We start from the raw sequence: 20,363 nt of genomic DNA, 5'->3' as shown, positions 1-20,363 counted from the left end.
AACAAAGACTGTAGCCCCTATTCCTATTTCCTTCTTTGCTTGTTATGTGTATATTTTCTTTCTCCTTTATCTAAGGAATACTGGTGGTGGCTAACTGTAGTTTAAACATTAGGTTGCAAAGTATTCTTAAGGAATTGTGATTCAACTAGAAGAGGTCATAATATCCACAGATGGATACAATTACTGTTGGGACTTTGCTTCTCCCTTTTTAGGGAGAAGGTGAAAGTACCTTCATTTGTATAAAGGATAGTTTGATCTTACTGGATAGAAGCTTGGAATCATCATTTTATGGAAGTGCAAATGTGTATGCCACAAGAGTGGAATGGACCAACTGTTCAGCTCAAAATTTACCCTCTTATACTCTGTGATGTTGGGTTTTAGGCTTTGTAAGCTTCATTCCCTAAACTGTTAATACCTGGATTCCTGTTAGATTCTGCCAGTATTTGCAGGATAGAGGGGAGAAAGGTCGTGGGTTTTCGTTTTGGTTTGTTTTGTTTTTTGTTCTGTTTCTATTGGCACTGCTTATGCAATGGTAGTTATCTCCAGCAACAGTGGCTCTAGCTGTAGCATCTAGCTGCTTTTGGCATACTCAGAAGCAGCCTCATCACACCCACTCAAGAAGTACAGATTGAGTATCCCTAATCGGAAATCTGAAGTGTTCAAAATCCAAAACTTTAGCACCTCGATGACTCTCAAAGGAAATGCTCACTGGAGCATTTTGGATTTCAGATTTTTGAATTAGGAATGCGGAACCAGTAGGTATATAATGCAGATATTCCAACATCCAAAAAAAATCTGAACTCTAAAACACTTCTGGGTCCCAAGCATTTTGGATAAAGAATACTTAACCTTTATCAGCAGCAGCAGTGAGGTACCTTCTCATCACAGGACTGAGCAACAGCTCCACAAGCCCCTTCTCTAAGATAGTAGGTTCTAGTAACACCACCTTTTGTAATCTTAGCCCTAGGAGTGGTAACCTCTTCCTGCAGTCATTATTTATGAGTTGTCTCAGTGTTGTCATTTCACTTTTTTCTGTCTTTTAATACCTGTGTAGTAATCAATTCACTGTAGTATATTTTCTCTATTTGAAATACATATTATGGTTTCTTTCTGAGTGGGCTCTGATTGTTAGATGTAGTACGTTTTCTCATTTGGTCAGGTGTATTTTTGTGTCTTTTGTTTTTTTTTGAGACAGAGTTTCGCTTTTGTTGTCCAGGCTGGAGTGCAGTGGCGTGATCTTGGCTCACTGCAACCTCCACCTTCTGGGTTCAAGCAATTCTCCTGCCTCAGCCTCCCAAGTAGCTGGGATTACAGGTGCACACCACCACGCCCGGCTAATTTTGTATTTTTTAGTAGAGATGGGGTTTCACCATGTTCGCCAAACTCCTGACCTCAAGTGATCCACCCGCCTCAAGTCTCCCAAAGTGCTGGGATTACAGGTATGAACCACCATGCGCGGTATTTTTGTGTCTTTAAGGAATGTTTAAAGTTTTTTATCTTGGTTTTGAACATTTTGTTAATTGCTGGGCATTTTCTCCTTTGTTGCTGTTACAAATAAGGTCTTCTATTATAATTTTTACCAAACCAATTGATGTTTGCATATATGACATTTATGTAAATTATTTTTCCTACCAGTTTACCTAATTATCTTTTTATTGTAATTTTTCAGATCATCATATACCTAGAAAATTGAAGAGAATCATAAGTAAAGGCAGTTTTACTTTTTTCAATTAGAAATACCTCTAATGTAGTTCTCTTATCTAATTGTTTTGACTTTACCCCTCCAATACATCACTATCTTGTCCCTGACATGTTCAATGTTTTCCTATTAAGTAAGGTGAAGAGGATAAGATCAATGTTTTTATCATATCAAGGAAATATCATTGATTTTTATTTTTCCCCTCAAGATTGGGTGTTGAAACTTATAAAATACCCAGCATTTGTGGAAAATGATCATGCAGTTTTCCTTTTTTAATGCAATGAATTACGTTAACTAGTTGATTACCCAATTTTGAACCATCTTTTCATGCCTAAAATAAATACTATCTGAATCTTGATATATTATTGTGTGCTGTTAGATTCTATCTGCTAATATTTAGGATTTTTGCTTTAAGATGTATACATGAGATTTCCTGTTTCTGGCACAATATATAGTAGTTTCATAAACGTAATTTGGGAGTTTCTCTTTTCTCTTTGCCAGGGCATTTTCTTTTTTCTCTTTGCTAGGGCAAAGAGGAATAGCTTAAATAGCTTGAAACTGTTTGCTCCTTAAAATCTTGTAGAATTTCCTTGTGAAGACCATCTGATTGATTTTGGAGACAGCTCTTTGATGACTTCATTTCTTCTACAGAATGGATTTGTTTAGGCTTTTTATCTTCTGGGCTCAGTTTTGATAAATTTTATTTTCATAGAAATATTACCCATTTCATTCAGTTTTTCAAATGTTATTTTCATAGAGTTATACAAAAAAGTCTATTAGTGAGATCTTTTAATTCCTTCCATTTCTTATTTCCCCCATTGTAATTTCTTACTTTGTATGTTTATGCTTTCTCTCCTTTATTCCACTAGTTACCTAGTGATTTCTTTTCACTGATGTTTGCAAGGAACTAGCCTTTTGATTTATTTATACTACTACTATTGTTTATAACTCATTAATTCTACTTTAATCTTAATAACTTTTCTTGGTATTTATCATTTTTTTGAAAATTCTAACATTCACTTCTTTACATTCTTTTATTTTTATTGATAAATTTAAGACTTAATTTTCCCCTGAGTATTTTTTTTTTACTTTATCTCAGATTCTGCTACATGGTGTTTTTATTATTTTGTTTTCTTGGAATTCTATGATTTCATTTTCTTTTTTTTTTTTTAGATGGAGTCTCACTCTGTCACCCAGGCTGGATTGGTACAGTGGCGTGATCTTCGCTGACTGCAACCTCCACCTCCCGGTGTTCACCTGCCTCAGCCTCCTGCCTCAGCCTCCTGAGTAGCTGGGATTATAGGCGTGTGCCACCACACCCGGCTAATTTTTGTATTTTTAATAGAGACGGGGTTTTACCATGTTGGTCAGGCTGGTCTCGAACTCCTGACCTCATGATCCGCCCACCTCGGCCTCCCAAAGTGCTAGGATTACAGGCATGAGCCACTGCACCCGGCCTGTATTTCTTCTTTGACTCGAGTCATTTAATAGAGAGTTTTGATATTTTTTAGTCAAAGAATTTTTTCATTTTCTGATTTTGTTACTAACATTTTTATTATGTTGTTTTCATAGAATTTTTTTCTGCATTAACTTTTGGAATGTATTGAGGATTTCCTTGTGGCCCAATAGGTGAGCAATTTTTATGAATGAGTTTTTAAAAAGGAGGGGTATTTTCTGAGAGTACAGAACTTAATATACAACTGTACGATCATCTTATTTATTATATTGTTTTGGGTTTTTTAATCCGTTTATTTTTCTTGATCTGTTCTTTGTTTTTTGTGTGTGTTCTATTTCTCCTTTTTAAAATCCAGTAATCTTTATTAAAGTTGGATACTCTGTTGTTTGGTGCATAGATATTCATAACTGATAAAATTAATCTTAGCCTCATAAAGTTTAGACTTTAGGTCATTTGGAGCTTTTTGTCTAGAATCCTTTGATTTATATTCAGTTGTGTCCCCTGATATCTTTTGTTTGCCTTTTAGGTCTTTGATCATGCTTTTATATTTAACATTTTGGAATCTCTTTAAGTATATATTTTAGGATATAGCATAGAACTGGGTTTGCTTTGTGATTCAAATGTCATCTGTCCTCTAGTAGAATCCTTAGAAAGATGATAGTATTCCCTAAGTTCTTGCATGTTCGAGCCTTTATATTTGAAGCACAGCTTTGCTGGATGAAAATATTTTTCTTTTTAAGTAAATTAAGCTTATTTGCATGTATTTATGTTAGATATATCTGGTTGCAGTTATACTGTTTTATATTTATATTTTAAGTCTTTTACCATGTGGTCTGTTTTTTCTTTTTTCTTGTTTTGGCAATTTTGTCCTATAGAAATATATGTATTTTTGTTCTATTGGTTTGTCTTCGTATATCTTTTTTTTTTTTTGAGATGGAGTTTCGCTCTTGTCACCGAGGCTGGAGTGCAATGACCCGATCTTGGCTCACCGCAACCTCCGCCTCCCAGGTTCAAGCAGTTCTCCTGCCTCAGCCTCCCAAGTAGCTGGGATTACAGGCATGAGCCACCACGCCCAGCTAATTTTTAATTTTTAGTAGAGACAGGGTTTCTCCATGTTTGTCAGGCTGGTCTCGAACTCCCAACCTCAGGTGATCCACCCGCCTCAGCCTCCCAAAGTGCTGGAATTACAGGCATGAGCCATTGCACCCGGCCATCTTTGTGTATCTTTTTATATACCCTTAGTCCTCCCTTTCTTGCTTTGTTTCCCTCCTATGATCAACAAGCAAATTAGCTTGTAAATTCTTCTTCATTGTCCTCTCCTCTACTACCCAATTATATTCAATAATGTTATTTTTCATTGTATATGAGAGATGACGTCTTTTGTAAGACATAACATTATTTCATGTACCACTTAGGTAAAAAATGTCAATTAAACTTTGACCATTAATTATAAAACACATTCTGATTTCACAGATGTTAAAACGTGAAAAGAAAATGTGTTTTAAAATCAATAAAATAGGGCTGGGCACAGTGGCTTGCTCATGCCTGTAATCCCAACACTTTCAGAGGCCAAGGCGGGAGGATCGCTCAAGGCCAGAAGTTCAAGGCCAGCCTGGGCAACACAGTGAGATGCCATCACTATGTAATTTTAAAAAAGAAAAGCCTGGCCCAGTGGCTCACAGCTGTAATCCCAAGACTTTGGAAGGCCAAGGCGGGTGGATCACTTGAGCCCGGAAGCTCGAGACCAGCCTGGGTAGCATGGTGAAACCTCATCTGTACAAAAAACACAAAATTTAGCTGGGTGTGATGGCGCATGCCTGTAGTCCCAGCTACTTGGGAAGCTGAGGTGGGAGGATCACCTGAGCCCATGGAGGTCGAGGCTGCAGTGAGCTGTGATCATGCCACTGCACTCCATGCTGGGCAACAGAGCTAACCTTGTCTCAAACAAAACAAAATGTTTTTTTAATCAATAAAAGTCGTATTATGTTTCTTACTGGTTTATTAATTCTAAATGATATTCTTTAACTTTTTTTTTTTTTTTTTTTGTACTTTTTGTAGAGACAGGGTTTCACCATGTTGTCCAGGCTGGTCTCAAACCTACTGGGCTCAAGTGATCCTCCCAAAGTGCTGGGATTACAGGTGTGAGCCAGCTCGCCCAGCCTCTCCAGTCATCTCTTGGTTGGCTGATGCTCATCCTCCAATAGAATCCTTAGAAAGACGATAGTATTTCCTGACTTCAGGCATGTTTGAGCCTTTATATTTGAAGCGCAGCTTTGCTGAATATAAAATTCCTTGGTTTACATTTTCTTTCCTTGAATATATTGTAGGTGTTCTTCTGTTGATTTATGGTGTTGAATGTTGTTATGCTAACCTGATTTTCTTTAAGTAAACCCAAATTTTACTTGGATAAGCCTCTTATTGACCATTCTAGGTAAAGTTTCCCATATACACAGTATGTCTTTCAATTCACGTTACCTTCTATTTCAGGAATGGTCTACCTCCACCTCCCAAAGTGCTGGGATTACAGGCGTGAGCCACCGCACCCGGCCTGATTTTTTTTAAAGAATATCAAATTTAGGCCAGGCAGGAGGTAAAGAGTTCGAGACCAGCCTGGCCAACGTAGTGAAACCTGGTCTCTACTAAAAATACAAAAATTATCTGGGTTTGGTCTCAAAAACAAATAGCAAATTTAGATAAAAGTTACAAGAACAATACAAATATTTTTTCCTCCTGAAGTATTTGAAAGCCACCAGCATGAATGCTCCATCATCCCTGAATACTTCAGTCTGTATTTCCTGCATACAAGGACATCCTCTTTTATAATTATAGTATAACCATCAGAATAAAAAATTAATATTCATAGATTATTACCATCTAATCCTCTGTCTCTCTTTCAAGTTTATCAGTTGTCCCAATGATGCCTTTATAGGAAAATTATCCAGCCCATGATTATGTATTGTATTTACTTGACATATCATTTTAATCTCATTTAATCTGGAATAGTTCCTCAGCTTTACCTTGACTTCATGACTTGACACTTTTGAAGAACAGGCCAGTTATTTTGTAGAATGTCCCTCAATTTAAATTTTGTCATGATTTAGGTTAAGATTATATGTCTTTGACAAGGATGTCACAGAAAGGATGCTAATTCTCATGGCCTCCTATCAGGCAGCATATAATTTCCATTTGTTTCAGTGTTGATAGTGGTCACTTACTTGATTAAGGTGCTGTTAGACTTTCTCCACCCTAACATGACTGCTTTTCTTTTTGTAATAAGTATTTGGTGGAGAGGTCTGTAAACGTCTCATTCATGGAATCCTTTTATTCAATGGGTTATGAATCATTATTCATCATAATGCTTAAATATTCTCAAATTTGGCCAGCTTGAGCTCCTTAAACTGATTCTTTTAACAGATACTCCATCATTCTTTGAGCAGTTTTACTTTATGTCTCAATAAGCTATTCCAGACTCATCTTGTATAGTTGTCCTTTGGTATACATGGGGGATTGGTTCCAAGACCCCAAAGTACACCAAAATCTGCATATACTCAAGTCTCACAGTCGGCCCTGCAGAACCCACATATAGGGAAAAGTCAGCCCTCCTTAGCCCGCAAATACTAAATTTTTGATCCAGGTTAAAACATTACGCATTTAAGTGGACCTGTGCAGTTCAAACCCATGTTGTTCAAGAGGCAGCTGTACTTTCCAGCCCTGGAATTAGCGAGACCTCGAAGAAGCCCCAGTTGGTTTTAGAGGAGAATGCTATTTGGAAGCCAAGATCTGGGTACTAGTGCTCATTGCTACTAGGGTGTCATTTCTTCTAGCCCTCATAGTGGATTGGACAGAGCTAGAAAATACATGTATGTACACAAATAGATCTAGATTCCAATCCAGCACCACAAAGTTCACCTTCAGCCTTTCCATTTGTATAATTCCTTTATCCGAAAATGAGAACTTCAATATTTATTTGCTTGCTTATTACAGTCTCCTGACTCTGCTGCCTTCTTTCTGAGCATTTGGAGGGGAGAGGTGGTGACCAGAAGTAGAGCAATGGTTCACTTTTTTTTTTTTAAGTGGTGGTGGTGATAGTATATTTAAGGAACATATATGTTCCTTAAATTCTGCTATTGTCAGATATATGTTACATATTACAATTTTTGAAATACAAAATTGTTAAAGTAATTCATCACATTAGTGATTAGAAGAGAAAAGTTATCAAGTCATCAAATATCTCACTATGAATACCCAGTGTGATATTCACACAGTGAGTGTACACCTGTAGGATTACGTATCTGGCTGAGAGTACAGGTAGGAGAGAGGAAGCATCTGAAATCCAAATGGTTTGTCCTAAACATGAAAGGATCTAGATTCTGGGAGATTTATTTGGAGATGACAATTACTATTCTGAAAAACAGCAAATCATTTCAATTCTTAACCAGAGCGTTTTTGTGAGCATATTTCTAATACAGCTACCACTAGTGTTTATGAAAAAAATTAAAATCTTACATTTTCGTCAAAGCCTTCTCTTCTGGCTTGTTCAGCCAAATCTCCGCTGCCTTTGCTACTGAGAATATAAAATAAAAATCAGAGGCAAATGACAATAAGAAAGGAAATGCCACCATAAAGTACAATCGGATCTGTAGTAAGGATCTGAATAATATTTCTTCCTGATAATGCTAATTATTTGGAAAATGTGATCATTAACAAGTTCTTCAGAGTATCATATGTCATTAACTGTGAAAAAAATGTTTATGTTCCACTGCCAGAGTTCTGGGTTTGCGAAGTATTTTGACACCAAAGTCATTTAATAAATACAAGTGTAAATACAGTGTAAGTATAAGTATTGTCCATAAGTATTGTGTGTAAATGTTTTTATTTTTATAGCCAAATAAATGCATTTAATTTAGACTAAAATTGTTTCTAACCTTTTTAGAGGGACTTTATGGTCCCCTCCAGCTTTCTCTTACAGCTTTTTCTGAGTAGGATGGCAGGCATTATATTAATTTTAAATTAGCTAGAATTTCATGATGTCCTCAGAAATTAGGAGGCACTCCTGGGTGTACTGGGTGTATTTAGAATCGCCACATAGGTTGGTGGTGGTTTTGCAATTAAAACCTTACTCATGGCCAGGCACGGTGGCTCACGCCTGTAATCCCAACACTTTGGGATCACCTGAGGTCAGGAGTTTGAGACCAGTCTGACCAACATGGTGAAACCCCATCTCTATTTAAAACAAACAAACAAAAAACAAAAAAAACCTTATAAGGTTCTCATATAATGTGGAACTTTAAAATGGTAAGTTAAACATTTGAGAGAAGTCATCTTACGTTTTCTTGTCTTCATCTTTTTGAGCTTTCTTCAGTCTGAATTTCTCGAGAACATTTTTGTAACTCTGGGCATAATTTAAAATAGTTTGAAAATGCATTAAAATATATCCTTGATTATTAATGTTTTATCAAAGTAAAATAAATATGGAATGCTTGTCCCTCTGGATTGCTACCCTAAAGGACCGTGGAGGTAAATGCTATGATTATCCTTCTTTCACCTCATTGCTACATATGGTTTATGCCTGCTGGTGAAAACCCAAAAGGGGTTCTTCTGTTGGGGGCATTACTCTGGAACTTGGAAAAAGCAAAAATCTTTAAAAAGCATTAACATGTATTGCGTTAAGGATGTTAACACTTTTAATGAATATAACCAATATCATATTCAAGTGATAAAAGATGGGGAAAAAAAGCAAACTAATTGGGGGATAGCTTTACAGTTTTTTTGGTTTGTTTTACAGATTAGTTCTTGGACAAAGTTCGTAAACCTCACTAACCCTGCAGCTACTAGGACCTCTTCTCTGTGAAGTGCTATGCTTTAGAAACATGGGGCATGCAGAGATGGCCAAACTGGCAGGGGAGATGTGACTGGTACACATATAACTCTGCTACAGCTCAAACTGAGGTAGATATTGAGAAGAGGACAGGACAGATTCCACTTTTTGAAGAATAGAATGGTAGCAAGAGAGAAGAGCTGTAGGAATATTTCCGGGGTCAGAGAATGACTTGAGCAGAGGCTCAGAGGAGAGAGAATAAGCGTCACAAAACAGATTAGCCGGGACATACAGTATTGTAAATAGAGGCAGAAAGGTAGAGACTATAGTAAAATTATAGTTAATGAAGACAGGTTAGGACTGTGAGACTTGAGGATTTGGAATATTCAGGTAAGGAATTCGGACTTGACAGGATTAGGGAAACTGATAATCACATCTGGACTGGCACAGGGAAGAGGCTAGAATAGTCAGGAAATGTTACCATAGTGAAGGCTGGGCGAAAAGTACTGAAAGCCTCATCTAGTGGTGGCAGTTAGAATTTAAAGTATTCCACAAATGTAAGCAAGAACTGCAGAGATAAACTATACATATGCCGTGACAATAGACTATATAAGGGACAAGGAAACAAATTCTTTTCATGGTTTTTGAGCCAGGAGTGACTTGAGAGGATAGTGTTGCCATGAACAGAAACAGGAAAATGAGGAAGACGACACATGGAGTTCTGAGTTTAGATTGTTGATAGAAATTTAACAGCATCCAGAGCAAAAACTTTCCAGAAGGAAGAGAGGGTTTTATTATAATACTCAGCAGCGCTTTGCATTTAGGAAATCACTCAATAACTATTTGATATATTGAACTCTGAAATAATTTTGGCTACATTTTTGAAGTCAGAGAGCATATCTCACTTCTGTAATAATGAAATAATGCGAATATGAGTAACACTGGATCAAAACACAAAACAAACCCTGGGGATGGGATGGGGTGGGAGTGGGGAGAGCACCACCACTTGGAATTAAGTGGTATTCAAACTACAAGAGGATAAACTATATGAGATTTGTCTTAGAATTCTAATTAGGAAAGAAATTTGACTTACCTGTTTAATCATTTTGCCAAGTTCAAAATCTGGCCTTCTGCCTATTGAATAGTCAGCTTTCACTTCAGAATAGGTATCATTAATAATTGCCAAGAACATATTCTAGGGATAAGTATTCAAATAATTATTTCAATAAAAATTTAGTTTAAATGTTAATGACTTTAACAAGTTTTGGGTTTGTAAAATTATATTTAAATTTTAAAAGTAGGCCAGGTGCGGTGGCTCACGCCTGTAATCCCAGCACCCAGGAGACCAAGGTGAGTGAATCACTTGAGGACAGGAGTTCAAGATCAGCCTGGCCAACATGGCAAAACCCTGTCTCTACTAAAAATACAAAAATTAGCCAGGCGTGGTGGTGCACACCTGTAGTCCCAGCTACTTGGGAGGTGGAGGCAGGAGAATCTCTTGAACCCAGGAGGTGGAGGTTGCAGTGAGCCGAGTGAGATCGCACCACTGTACTCCAGCCCGGGTGACAGAGCAAGACTCCGTCTAAAAAAAAAAAAAAAGAAAGAAAGAAAAAGGAAAAACAAACAAAAAAAATCAAATTTTAAAAGTAACCCATATGCTCAAAAGTGGGGAGATGACTATGCAGACAATAAAGTAGAATAGAAAATGTGTAGTGTGTGGGTATGGGCAAATATGTTTATGGCAAATGAGAAAAGCAGAATGTAAAAGAATGCATATGAACTGGTTATATATACACAAATTAATATTACATAATGGAAGAAAATTTAGAATGAATAATTATGTGTTCATAAGGGCATTTTTTTGTTTGTTTTTGAGACAGGGTCCCACCCTGTTGCCCAGGCTGGAGTGCAGTTGTGCGATCTCAGCTCACTGCAGCCTCCCACTCCCAGGTTCAAGCGATTCTCATGCCTCAGCCACCCAAGTAGCTGGGATTATAGGTGTACATCACCAGGCCTAGCTAATTTTTGTATTTTTAGTAGAGACAGCATTTCGTCATGTTGCCCAGGCTGGTCTTGAACTCCTGAGCTCAAGCGATCCGCCTGCCTCTGCCTCCCAAAGTGCAAGGATTGTAGGTGTGAGCCACTGCGTCCAGCCAAGGATGTTTGTTGTTACTGTTGTTTTTTAATTCTATGAAGCTGTTTAAATTTACAGTCTTACTACAGCTCCTGCAACTACTAATGTCCAGATAACACAAATGTAGAAAGGATATTCTTACCCCACCAGACCACTTTTCACTGTGGCCCAGCTCTGTCACCCTAAGACTCTTGTCTGTCACCAGGGGATAACTTCCGTGCCTGACAAAAAGTGTTTTCATGGAGGACAGTACAGTGCCTTAACTAGAAAGGCAAGATTCCTTGGTTAGGAGGCCCAAATAGACTTGTTCTGAGTGCATGTGAGAGATCCATCCTGATAACTCCTGAAAACCACAACGTGGTAAGTGTTTAGCTGTAAGGGCCAAAAGCCATTGCAATATGGGCAGAATATTAATGGCCACATTCATGACTCATGGCATGCATTGTCCCAGCCTGAAGAGACTTGGGACATTCCAATTATTTATGTGAAGGATTTAGCACATTCCCGTCTAAAACACCCAGAAATTAACTACTGTGATTACATTCTGCAACTTGAAAACAGTCACTGAACTAGTGAACCTGGATTACTAGGGATCCACACAATTCTCAATAAATGTAAAGTACTCTGACAGCTGAGCAGAAATAATAGTTTATTCTAAATGAGTAATTTTACTTTTTATTCTAAAAAGTAAGAAATGAAAGGAATATATATTATCATTCTTACCAGCAGGACAAAGAACACAAAAAAGATGAAAGTGATGAAGTAAATGGGTCCCAAGATAGGATTGGCTTGCTGAATACCAGCAAAATTAAAATCTCCAAGAACAATTCGAAATTGTGCAAATCTTTAAGAAAGAAAAACAGTAGAAAATATATACCTTCATGTACATACATGACAACTGATGGGAGTTACTAATGTCTCTAAGAAGATATCTAGCAGCATATGGTATATGCTTTCTAACTTTAATTATGTTAGTACAGAGTTGTGTAAAATTGGATGTAGAAAATTCCCCTAAAGGAAAGACTTAAGGTACCTCGATAGCTGAATAGGTGATGTAGGAAATGACCGCTTTAATGAATGTGAACTCAGTGTTCATCTATAACTTTTTTTTTTTTTTCTTTGAGACAGTCAAACTCTGTCGCCCAGGCTAGAGTGCAGTGGTGCTATCTCGGCTCACTGCAACCTCTGTCTTCCAGGTTCAGGCGATACTCCTGCCTCAGACTCCCAAGTAGCTGGGATTACAGGCGTGCACCACCATGCCCAGCTACTTTTTTTGTATTTTTAGTAGAGACAGCCTCACCATGTTGGCAAGGCTGATCTCAAACTCCTGGCCTCAAGTGATCCACCCACCTCGGCCTCCCAAAGTGCTGGGATTACAGGCATGAGCCACCACACCCAGCCCACCTATAACATTTGAACCTGAGATACCTGTTTACTAACTGGTTTTGGCAGTGGCCTTCTTGGCCGGCTGTGCCTGTGCCCTTCTAAACATTAGAACTTTGAATTGGTTCAACAAGTGATTTTTCAACTTGTAGAAGGTTTAGACCCAAGAGCCCTAAACTTTCTAATGTCAGTGAAGTGAATTTTTGTCTTAACCAACTCTTAAATTCTGATAAAATAGGGATGCCAACAATTTGTCACTTGCTAGTCTCAAGTGCTGATAATAATACTCAACATGATCCTAAGGTTTATTTTACCCTCTTTGTGATTTTTTTTTTTTTTTTTTAGACGGAGTTTCACTCTTGTCGCCCAGGGTGGAGTGCAATGGCACGATCTCGGCTCACCACAACCTCTGCCTCCCGGGTTCAAGCAATTCTCCTGCCTCAGCCTCCTGAGTAGCTGGGACTACAGGCGTGTGCCACCACGCCCAGCTAATTTTTGTATTTTTAGTAGAGATGGGGTTTCACCATCTTGTCCAGGCTGGTCTCGAACTCCTGACCTCATGATCCACCTGCCTTAACCTCCCAAAGTGCTGGGATTACAAGCGTGAGCCACTGTGCCCGGCCCTATTTTACCCTCTTTGATAGCCTGGTTTGATATGAAATACCACTTAAAATATTTCAAACCTTCCTTTTTCTAATTTTAAAGATGGAAAATGAAGAAATTAAGACTTTGAGTAGCACAGTAGTAACAAGTAGAATTAGAATTTTCTAACTTGAAAATCTTATTTTATTTTCTCATTATTAACTTGCAGTGGTCTCACTAGACGTATCAGGAATATCAGTTTAAATTATGTGTGTGTGTTCTTTATGAGGAAATTTGGAAAAAATAATTTTTTTGAGACGGTGTTTCACTCTTATCACGCAGACTGGAGTGCAGTGGTGGGATCTTGGCTCACTGCAACCTCCATCTTCCCGGTTCAAGCAATTCTCCTGCCTCATCAGCCTCTCTTGAGTAGCTGGGATGACAGGCACATGCCACCATGCCTGGCTAATTTTTGTATTTTTAGTAGAGACAGGATTTTACCACGTTGACCAGGTTGGTCTCAAATTCCTGACCTTAGGTGATCCACCCGCCTTGGGCTCCCAAAGTGCTGGAATTACAGGCACGTGGAAAGAAATGTTTAATCGTATGTTGATAACTGCGTAATTGGTCAGTGAAAAGGGAGAAAGGCTGCTTGTCCCTTATTGCTTTTGCCAATCACATAAAAGGAGCAAAAAGCTTTAATGAAGGAAGAAAAAGCATTCAAAGAAATGGGCTACATGAAGTCCTAGGACTCAGAGTTATCTGAGATTCCATCCACGGTACCTAGCTGAGACCTGACCAAATCATACCTAAAGTATTTATCTTGCTTTTAATACTGGTTTGTAATGCTTTCCTACATAAGATAGAGAAAATACTGAATTGGAAGGAATTGGTGGAAAGTCTCACCACAAATCAAATATTTTTTCTGGCATAGGAGAATAAGAGGTTCTGTTTTAGTGTTTCTGCCATGATCTTTCATCTTTGAGTTGGGAAAAAAAAAAAAAGATGAAGGAACCATTCTCATTCTTTTCTCCTCTCCAGATGTTAGCTTAGTAACCAAAGCTTCCATTCAGCCCTTTTCTGTTAGGAAAGTGTTAAGATACTTCTGCTCTGTAATAGTGAGAATGACAAAAACTGAAGCATTTACTGAATGGTTAGAATCTCATAGAAACTGGAGGCTCCAAATACAGTGTCTCTTTTCTTAATTGGAGCTTAGTTTATCTATTTTGTTTCTTTTTTGCAAGCTAAAAGCACCATGACGCCTCAACATACAGGGTTATATTGAATGAAAATACTGTTTTGTAACTTTTTGATGGCCCTGTTAACTTTAGATCGAGTTCTCCCTTATTGAATTAAAATAACTAAAAGCGTGTTTCAAAAGAACATGCCATTTGTCATTAATAAGACTTTCCAGTCTCTCTCTTGAAGTCATTGATTGGGTCACTACAAGAGATTCATCTTTAACTTGAGGGTGTAGCAATTCAGGCTCCCTGCTTGATGTATAGAAAGGTGACTAGATAGTCCTCTCCCTACACACACACACACACACACACGCACACACACACACACACACACACATTGTGCAGGCCCTGGACCTTGCCTCTGTCTCCTTCCTGAGAGATGGCCAGCAACACAGTTTCTCAACTATTTCGTCTGGATCAGGAAAAAAAAAAAAAAAAAAAGATTCTTGGAAGGTGGAAGAGAACCATGGGAAACTTATTTCTCCCCTGTCCCCATCTAGACAACAATTACATGGGCAGAATCTGTCAGATATACTACTTTGGAACTCTAGAGTCTATTGAAGAAGGCCTGCAACTTCCAGGGAAAGGCTTGGACAGTAAATTGCAGTTAATTTTGGACAATTTCAGCTTTTATCTCAATAGCTATGCATCCCCTACTCATTAGCCTCATGGCTGGGATCCATGCACATGTTTGTGAAGCAGCTTGCATGTAGCTTATGGGAGCCATGTGGGGAATAAATACTATGTCTTTCAAATATTGGGGATCTATGTGGTGATTGCTGATTGCTGCTTCTGATCGTGGGGATGCAGACACTGAGGTGGGCAGCCATTGTTGCATCTCCTCCATTGTTGCAAGACCATCGTCCTTCAGCTGAAGTAATGTCCTTGGGATTTAAAGGGCTGTTATCCTTCCCCTACCTCTCACTTTATTCTTCTCTTTTCCTTTTTTGGGATCCAGACATTAAAGAATAGGACATTCAAAACCAACTCCATATCAAGGGTAAGTTAAAAAGTCATTGTGCATGTCCAGGGAAAGGCATAGGCTGAGGAAAACCTGAGAAGACCTTAAGTGCACAACTCAGGGTGATCCTTGGCATGGAGCCAGACTATAAAAATAAAAAATAAGAACAAAAAATGGCAAACCCTGGGCAAGGGGAAGAATCTGATTTTCAAAATTATCACATTATTAGATTCAAATGTCTGGTTTGAATTTTTATTATTTTTTATTTTTTGTACAGACATGGTCTCCCTTAGTTTCCCAGACTGGTCTCAAACTGCTGGGCCCAAGTGATCCACTTGCCTTGGCCTCCCAAAGTGCTAGGAGGCTCCCAAAGTGCAATGGCTCCAAAATGTGAGCCACCACACCCAGCCTGGTTTGAATTTTTTAAAAATCACAAAATCACAAGACATACAAAGTTTGAATCTAAAAATTCACCAAAAAATCACCAGATACACAAAGAAATGGAAATATGAGCCATTCAGTGGAAAAAACAAAAACAAGAAAAATGCATGCTAGTAGATACGCTCTCTGAGAAAGACCAGATGGTGACCTACTACAAAGACTTTAACTGTCTTAAAGATGCTGAAAGAACTAAAGGAAAACATGGATAAAATAAGAAAACATGAACAAAATGGAAATATCAATAAAGAGAAAACCTAAAAAGAAACAAAAAAATATAAGATGGAAAAATAATAACCAAAATGAGAAATTTACTAAAGAGATTCAAAGGAAGATTTGAGCAGGCAGAAAAAAGAATCAATGAACTTGAAGATAGGATAATTGACATTATTGAGTCTGAGAAACAGAAAAAAGAAGAAAAGTGAACAGGGCTGGGTGGCTCATGCCTGTAATCCCAGCACTTTAGGAGTCCAAGACAGGTGGATCACCTGAGGGCAGGAGTTCCAGACCAGCCTGGCCAACATGGTGAAACCCAGACTCTACTAAAAATACAAAATTAGCTGGGTGTGGTGGCACACGCCTGTATTCCCAGCTACTCAGGAGACTGAGACAGGAGAATTGCTTGAACCCAACAGGCAGAGTCTGCAGTAAGCTAAGATCCCACCACTGCACTCCAGCCTGGGTGAGACAGAGTGAGATTCCCATCTCAAAAAAAAAAAAAAAGAAAAGAAAAGAAAAGTGAACAGATACCAAGAGACCTGCAGGACACCATCAAGTAGACCAACATACACATTATGGAAGTTCCGAAAGGATAAGAGAAAGAGAAAGGTGCAGAGAGATTATTTGAAGAAATGATGGCCAAAAACTTCCCAAGTTTGATGAACAATGTGAATTTAAACATCCAAGGAGCTCAGTGAACTCCAATAGAATGAACTCAAAGACAGCCACACCAAAACACATTATAGTCAAACTCAAAAGCAAAAGACAGAGAATCTAGACAGCTCATCACATACAAGGAATCCTCAAGAAGATTATCAGCATATTTCTCATCAGAAACTTTGAAGACTACAAGGCAGTGCAATGATATATTCAAAGTGCTAAAAGAAAAAAAAAGGTGGCAGCCAGGCTCAGTGGCTCACGCCTGTAATCCCCGCACTTTGGGAGGCCAAGGTGGTGGATCACAGGGTTAGGAATTCGAGACCAGCCTGGTTAACATGGCAAAACCCCGCCTCTACTAAAAATACAAAAATTAGCCGGGTGTGGTGGTGCGCATCTGTAACTCTAGCTACTTGGGAGGCTGAGGCACGAGAATCACTTGAACCTTGGAAATTGAGGCTGCGGTGAGCTGAGATCACACCACTGTACTCCAGCCTGAGTGAAAGCGCAATACTCTGTCTCAAAAAAAAAAAAAAGAAGAAGAAAAGTGGCAATTAAGAATCTTATATCTGGCAAAACTCTCCTTCAAAAGTGAGGGAGAGGCCGGGCATGGTGGTTGAGACCAGCCTGGCCAACATGATGAAACTTCATCTCTACCAAAAATATAAAAAATTAGCTGGGTATGATGGTGCACACCTGTAATCCTAGCTACTTGGGAAACTGAGGCAGGAGAATTGCTTGAACCTGGGAGTCAGAGGTTGTGGTGAGCTGAGATCGTGCCACTGCACTCCAGCCTGGGCGACAGAGTGAGACTCCGTCTCAAAAAAAAAAGTGAGGGAGAAATGAGCTGGGCATGATGACTCATGCCTGTGATCCCAGCACTTTGGGACGCCAAGGTGGGTGGATCACTGGAGCCCAGAAGTTTGAGACCAGCCTTGGCAACATAGTAAGACCTCCATCTCTTAAAAAAAAAGAAAAAAGAAAAAATATATATATATGTATACATATTTGGTGAGGGAGAAATGAAGACATTCCAAGATCAACAAAAACTGAAGGAGTTTATTATCACTAGATCTATCCTACAAGAAGTTCTAAAAGGAATCCTACAAGTTTAAATGAAAGAACACTAGATAATAAAGCCATATGAAGGAACACAGTTCTTAGTAAAGGTAAATACATGAGCAATTATAAAAGCTAGTATTATTATAACAACAGTTTGCAACTTCATTTTTGTTTTCTACATAATTTAAGAGACTAATGCATTAAAATTTTTCAGTTTGTTTTTGGACACAATGAACAAAGATGTAATTTTGTGACATCAATAAAAAACCTCCCCTTTGGGAGGCCAAGGCCAAGGGTAGATCACGAGGTCAGGAGTTCGATACCAGCTTGACCAACATGGTGAAACCCCGTCTACTAAAAATACAAAAATTAGCCGGGCATGGTGGCGCACGCCTGTAATCCCAGCTACTCAGGAGGCTGAGGCAGGAGAATTGCTTGAATCTGGGAGGCAGAGGTTGCAGTGAGCTGAGATTGCGCCACTGCACTCCAGCCTGGGCGACAGAGTGAGACTCCATCTCAAATAAAAAATAAAAATAAATAAATAAAAATTAAAATTTAAAATTAAAAACTTCCCAACAAAGAATAGCCAAGGATCTGGCTTCACTGGTAAATTCTACAAACATTTAAAGAATTAATGCCAATCTTCAAACTCTTCCAAAAATGGAAGAGAAGGGAATGCTTCCAAACTCATTTTACATGGCCAGCATTACCCTGAAACCAAAGTCAGAGAAAGTACAAGAAAAGAAGAGAATTAATGCCAATCTTTGAACTCTTCCAAAAATGGAAGAGAAGGGAATGCTTCCAAACTCATTTTACGTGGCTATCATTACCCTGAAACCTAAGCCAGACAAAGACAGTACAGGAAAAGAAAATTACAGGCCAATATACCTAATGAAGATAGATGCAAAAATCCTTAATAAATACTAGCAAGTCAAATTGAACAGCATATTAAAGGGATCATATACCACGAACAAGTGAGATTTATCCCTACAATGCAAGGATGGTTCAACATACACAAATCAATAAATGTGATACACATTTAAAAAATGAAGGATAAAAACCATATGATTATCTTAATAGAAGCAGAAAAAATTTTGATAATCAACATATTTTCAGGATAAAAACTATAAACAAATCAGGTGTAGAAAGAATGTCCCTTAACATAATAAAGGCCATTATATCTGAGACCCACAGCTAACATCATACTCAATGGTTAAAAATTGAAAGCTTTTCTTCTAAGATCAAGAACAAGACAAGAATGCCCTCTCTTGCCACTTCTATTCAATACAGTATTGAAAGTCCTAGCCAGAGCAATAGGCAAGAAAAAGAAATAAAGGCACCCACACTGGAAAGGAAGCAGTAATTGTCTTTCTTTGCAGATGATATGACCTTATTTATAGAAACCCTTAAAGATTCCACCAAAAAACTATTAGAATAAATGAATTAAGTTGCAAGATACACACAGTAGCATTTTTATACATTACAGGTTGAGGATACCTTATCTGATATGCTTGGAACCAGAAGTGTTTCGATTTGGGATTTTTTTTAGATTTTGGAATATTTGAATTATATTTACTGGTTGAGCATTCCAAAGCTGAAAATTTGAAATCCAGAATGCTCCAATGCGCATTTCTTTGAGTGTCATATCAGCACTCAAAAAGTTTTGAATTTTGGAGCATTTCAAATTTGTGGTTTTCAGACTTGGAATGCTCAACCTGTAATGATGATCTATTCAAAAAAGAAATCAAGAAAGCAATTTCAGGCTGGGTTGGTGGCTCATGCCTGTAATCCCAGCACTTTGGGAGGCCAAGATGGATGAGTCTCTTGAGCCCAGGAGTTCGTGACCAGCCTGGCAACATGGCGAAACCTTGTCTCTATCAAAAAAAAAAAAAAAAAAAAAAAAAGCCAAGTGTGGTGGTGCATGACTGTAATCTCTGCTACTTGAGAAAATGAGGTGGTAGGATTGCTTGAACCTGGGAGGTGGAGGCTGCAGTGAGTCGGGATCACACCATTGCACTCCAGCCTGAGTGACAGAGCAAGACCTCATCGGGAAAAAAAAAAAAAAAGGAAAAGAAAAAAGAAAGAAAAGCTGGGCACAGTGCCTCCTCACGCCTTTAATCCCAGCTACTTGAGAGGCTGAGGTGAGAGGATTGCTTGAGGCCAGGAGTTCAAAACCAGCCTGAACAACATAGTGAGACCTAGTTTCTAAAAATAAAAATTAAAAAATACATTTAAAAAATTAGCCATGGCCAAAACCCCAACTCTACTAAAAATACAAAAATTAGCTGGGTGTGGTGGCATGTGCCTATAGTTCCAGCTACTCTGGAGGCTGAGGCAGGAGAATCGCTTGAACCTGGGAGGTGGAGGTTGCAGTGAGCTGAGATGGCACCATTGCATTTCAGAGCCTGGGCGACAGAGTGAGACTCCATCTCAAAAAAAAAAAAAAAAAAAAAAAAAAATTAGCCATGGCTGGGCACAGTGACTCACAGCTGTATCCCAGCACTTTGGGAGTCCAAGGTTGGAGATTGCTTGAGGCTAGGAGTTCAAGACCAGCCTGGGCAACAAAATGAGATCCTGTCTCTTCAAAAATTTTTAAAAAATCAGCTGGGTGTGGTGGCATGCACCTGTAGTCCCAGCTACTCAGGAGGCTGAGGTGGGAGGATTGCTTGAACCTGGGAGGTTGAGGCTGCAGTGAGCTGAGATCATGCCACTG

At 38.6% G+C, this 20,363-nt stretch overlaps 1 protein-coding gene across 17 annotated transcripts in view; it reads right to left on the bottom strand.

Annotated features, from left to right (window-relative positions):
- PKD2L2 (polycystin 2 like 2, transient receptor potential cation channel) overlaps nucleotides 1–20,363 on the bottom strand; it is a 53,725-nt gene that overhangs the window by 9,328 nt on the left and 24,034 nt on the right. For 8 of the 17 annotated variants that reach the window (XM_055112966.1, XM_055112964.1, XM_055112965.1 and 5 more), the window contains 4 exons: nucleotides 11,831–11,951; nucleotides 10,067–10,168; nucleotides 8,483–8,547; nucleotides 7,662–7,719 (listed from right to left, as the gene is read on the bottom strand). In XM_055112966.1, coding sequence (XP_054968941.1) covers nucleotides 7,662–7,719; nucleotides 8,483–8,547; nucleotides 10,067–10,168; nucleotides 11,831–11,951 — 346 coding nt within the window. The remainder of the gene's footprint in view (nucleotides 1–7,661; nucleotides 7,720–8,482; nucleotides 8,548–10,066; nucleotides 10,169–11,830; nucleotides 11,952–20,363) is intronic. The other 9 variants (XM_055112967.1, XM_057302404.1, XM_003829239.3 and 6 more) reach the window with 3 other exon arrangements.

Source organism: Pan paniscus, chromosome 4, assembly GCF_029289425.2.
Source record: "Pan paniscus chromosome 4, NHGRI_mPanPan1-v2.0_pri, whole genome shotgun sequence".
Taxonomy (NCBI): domain Eukaryota; kingdom Metazoa; phylum Chordata; class Mammalia; order Primates; family Hominidae; genus Pan; species Pan paniscus.
The sequence above is the reverse complement of the archived record's forward strand: the minus strand, read 5'-3'. Positions and strand labels throughout refer to the sequence as shown.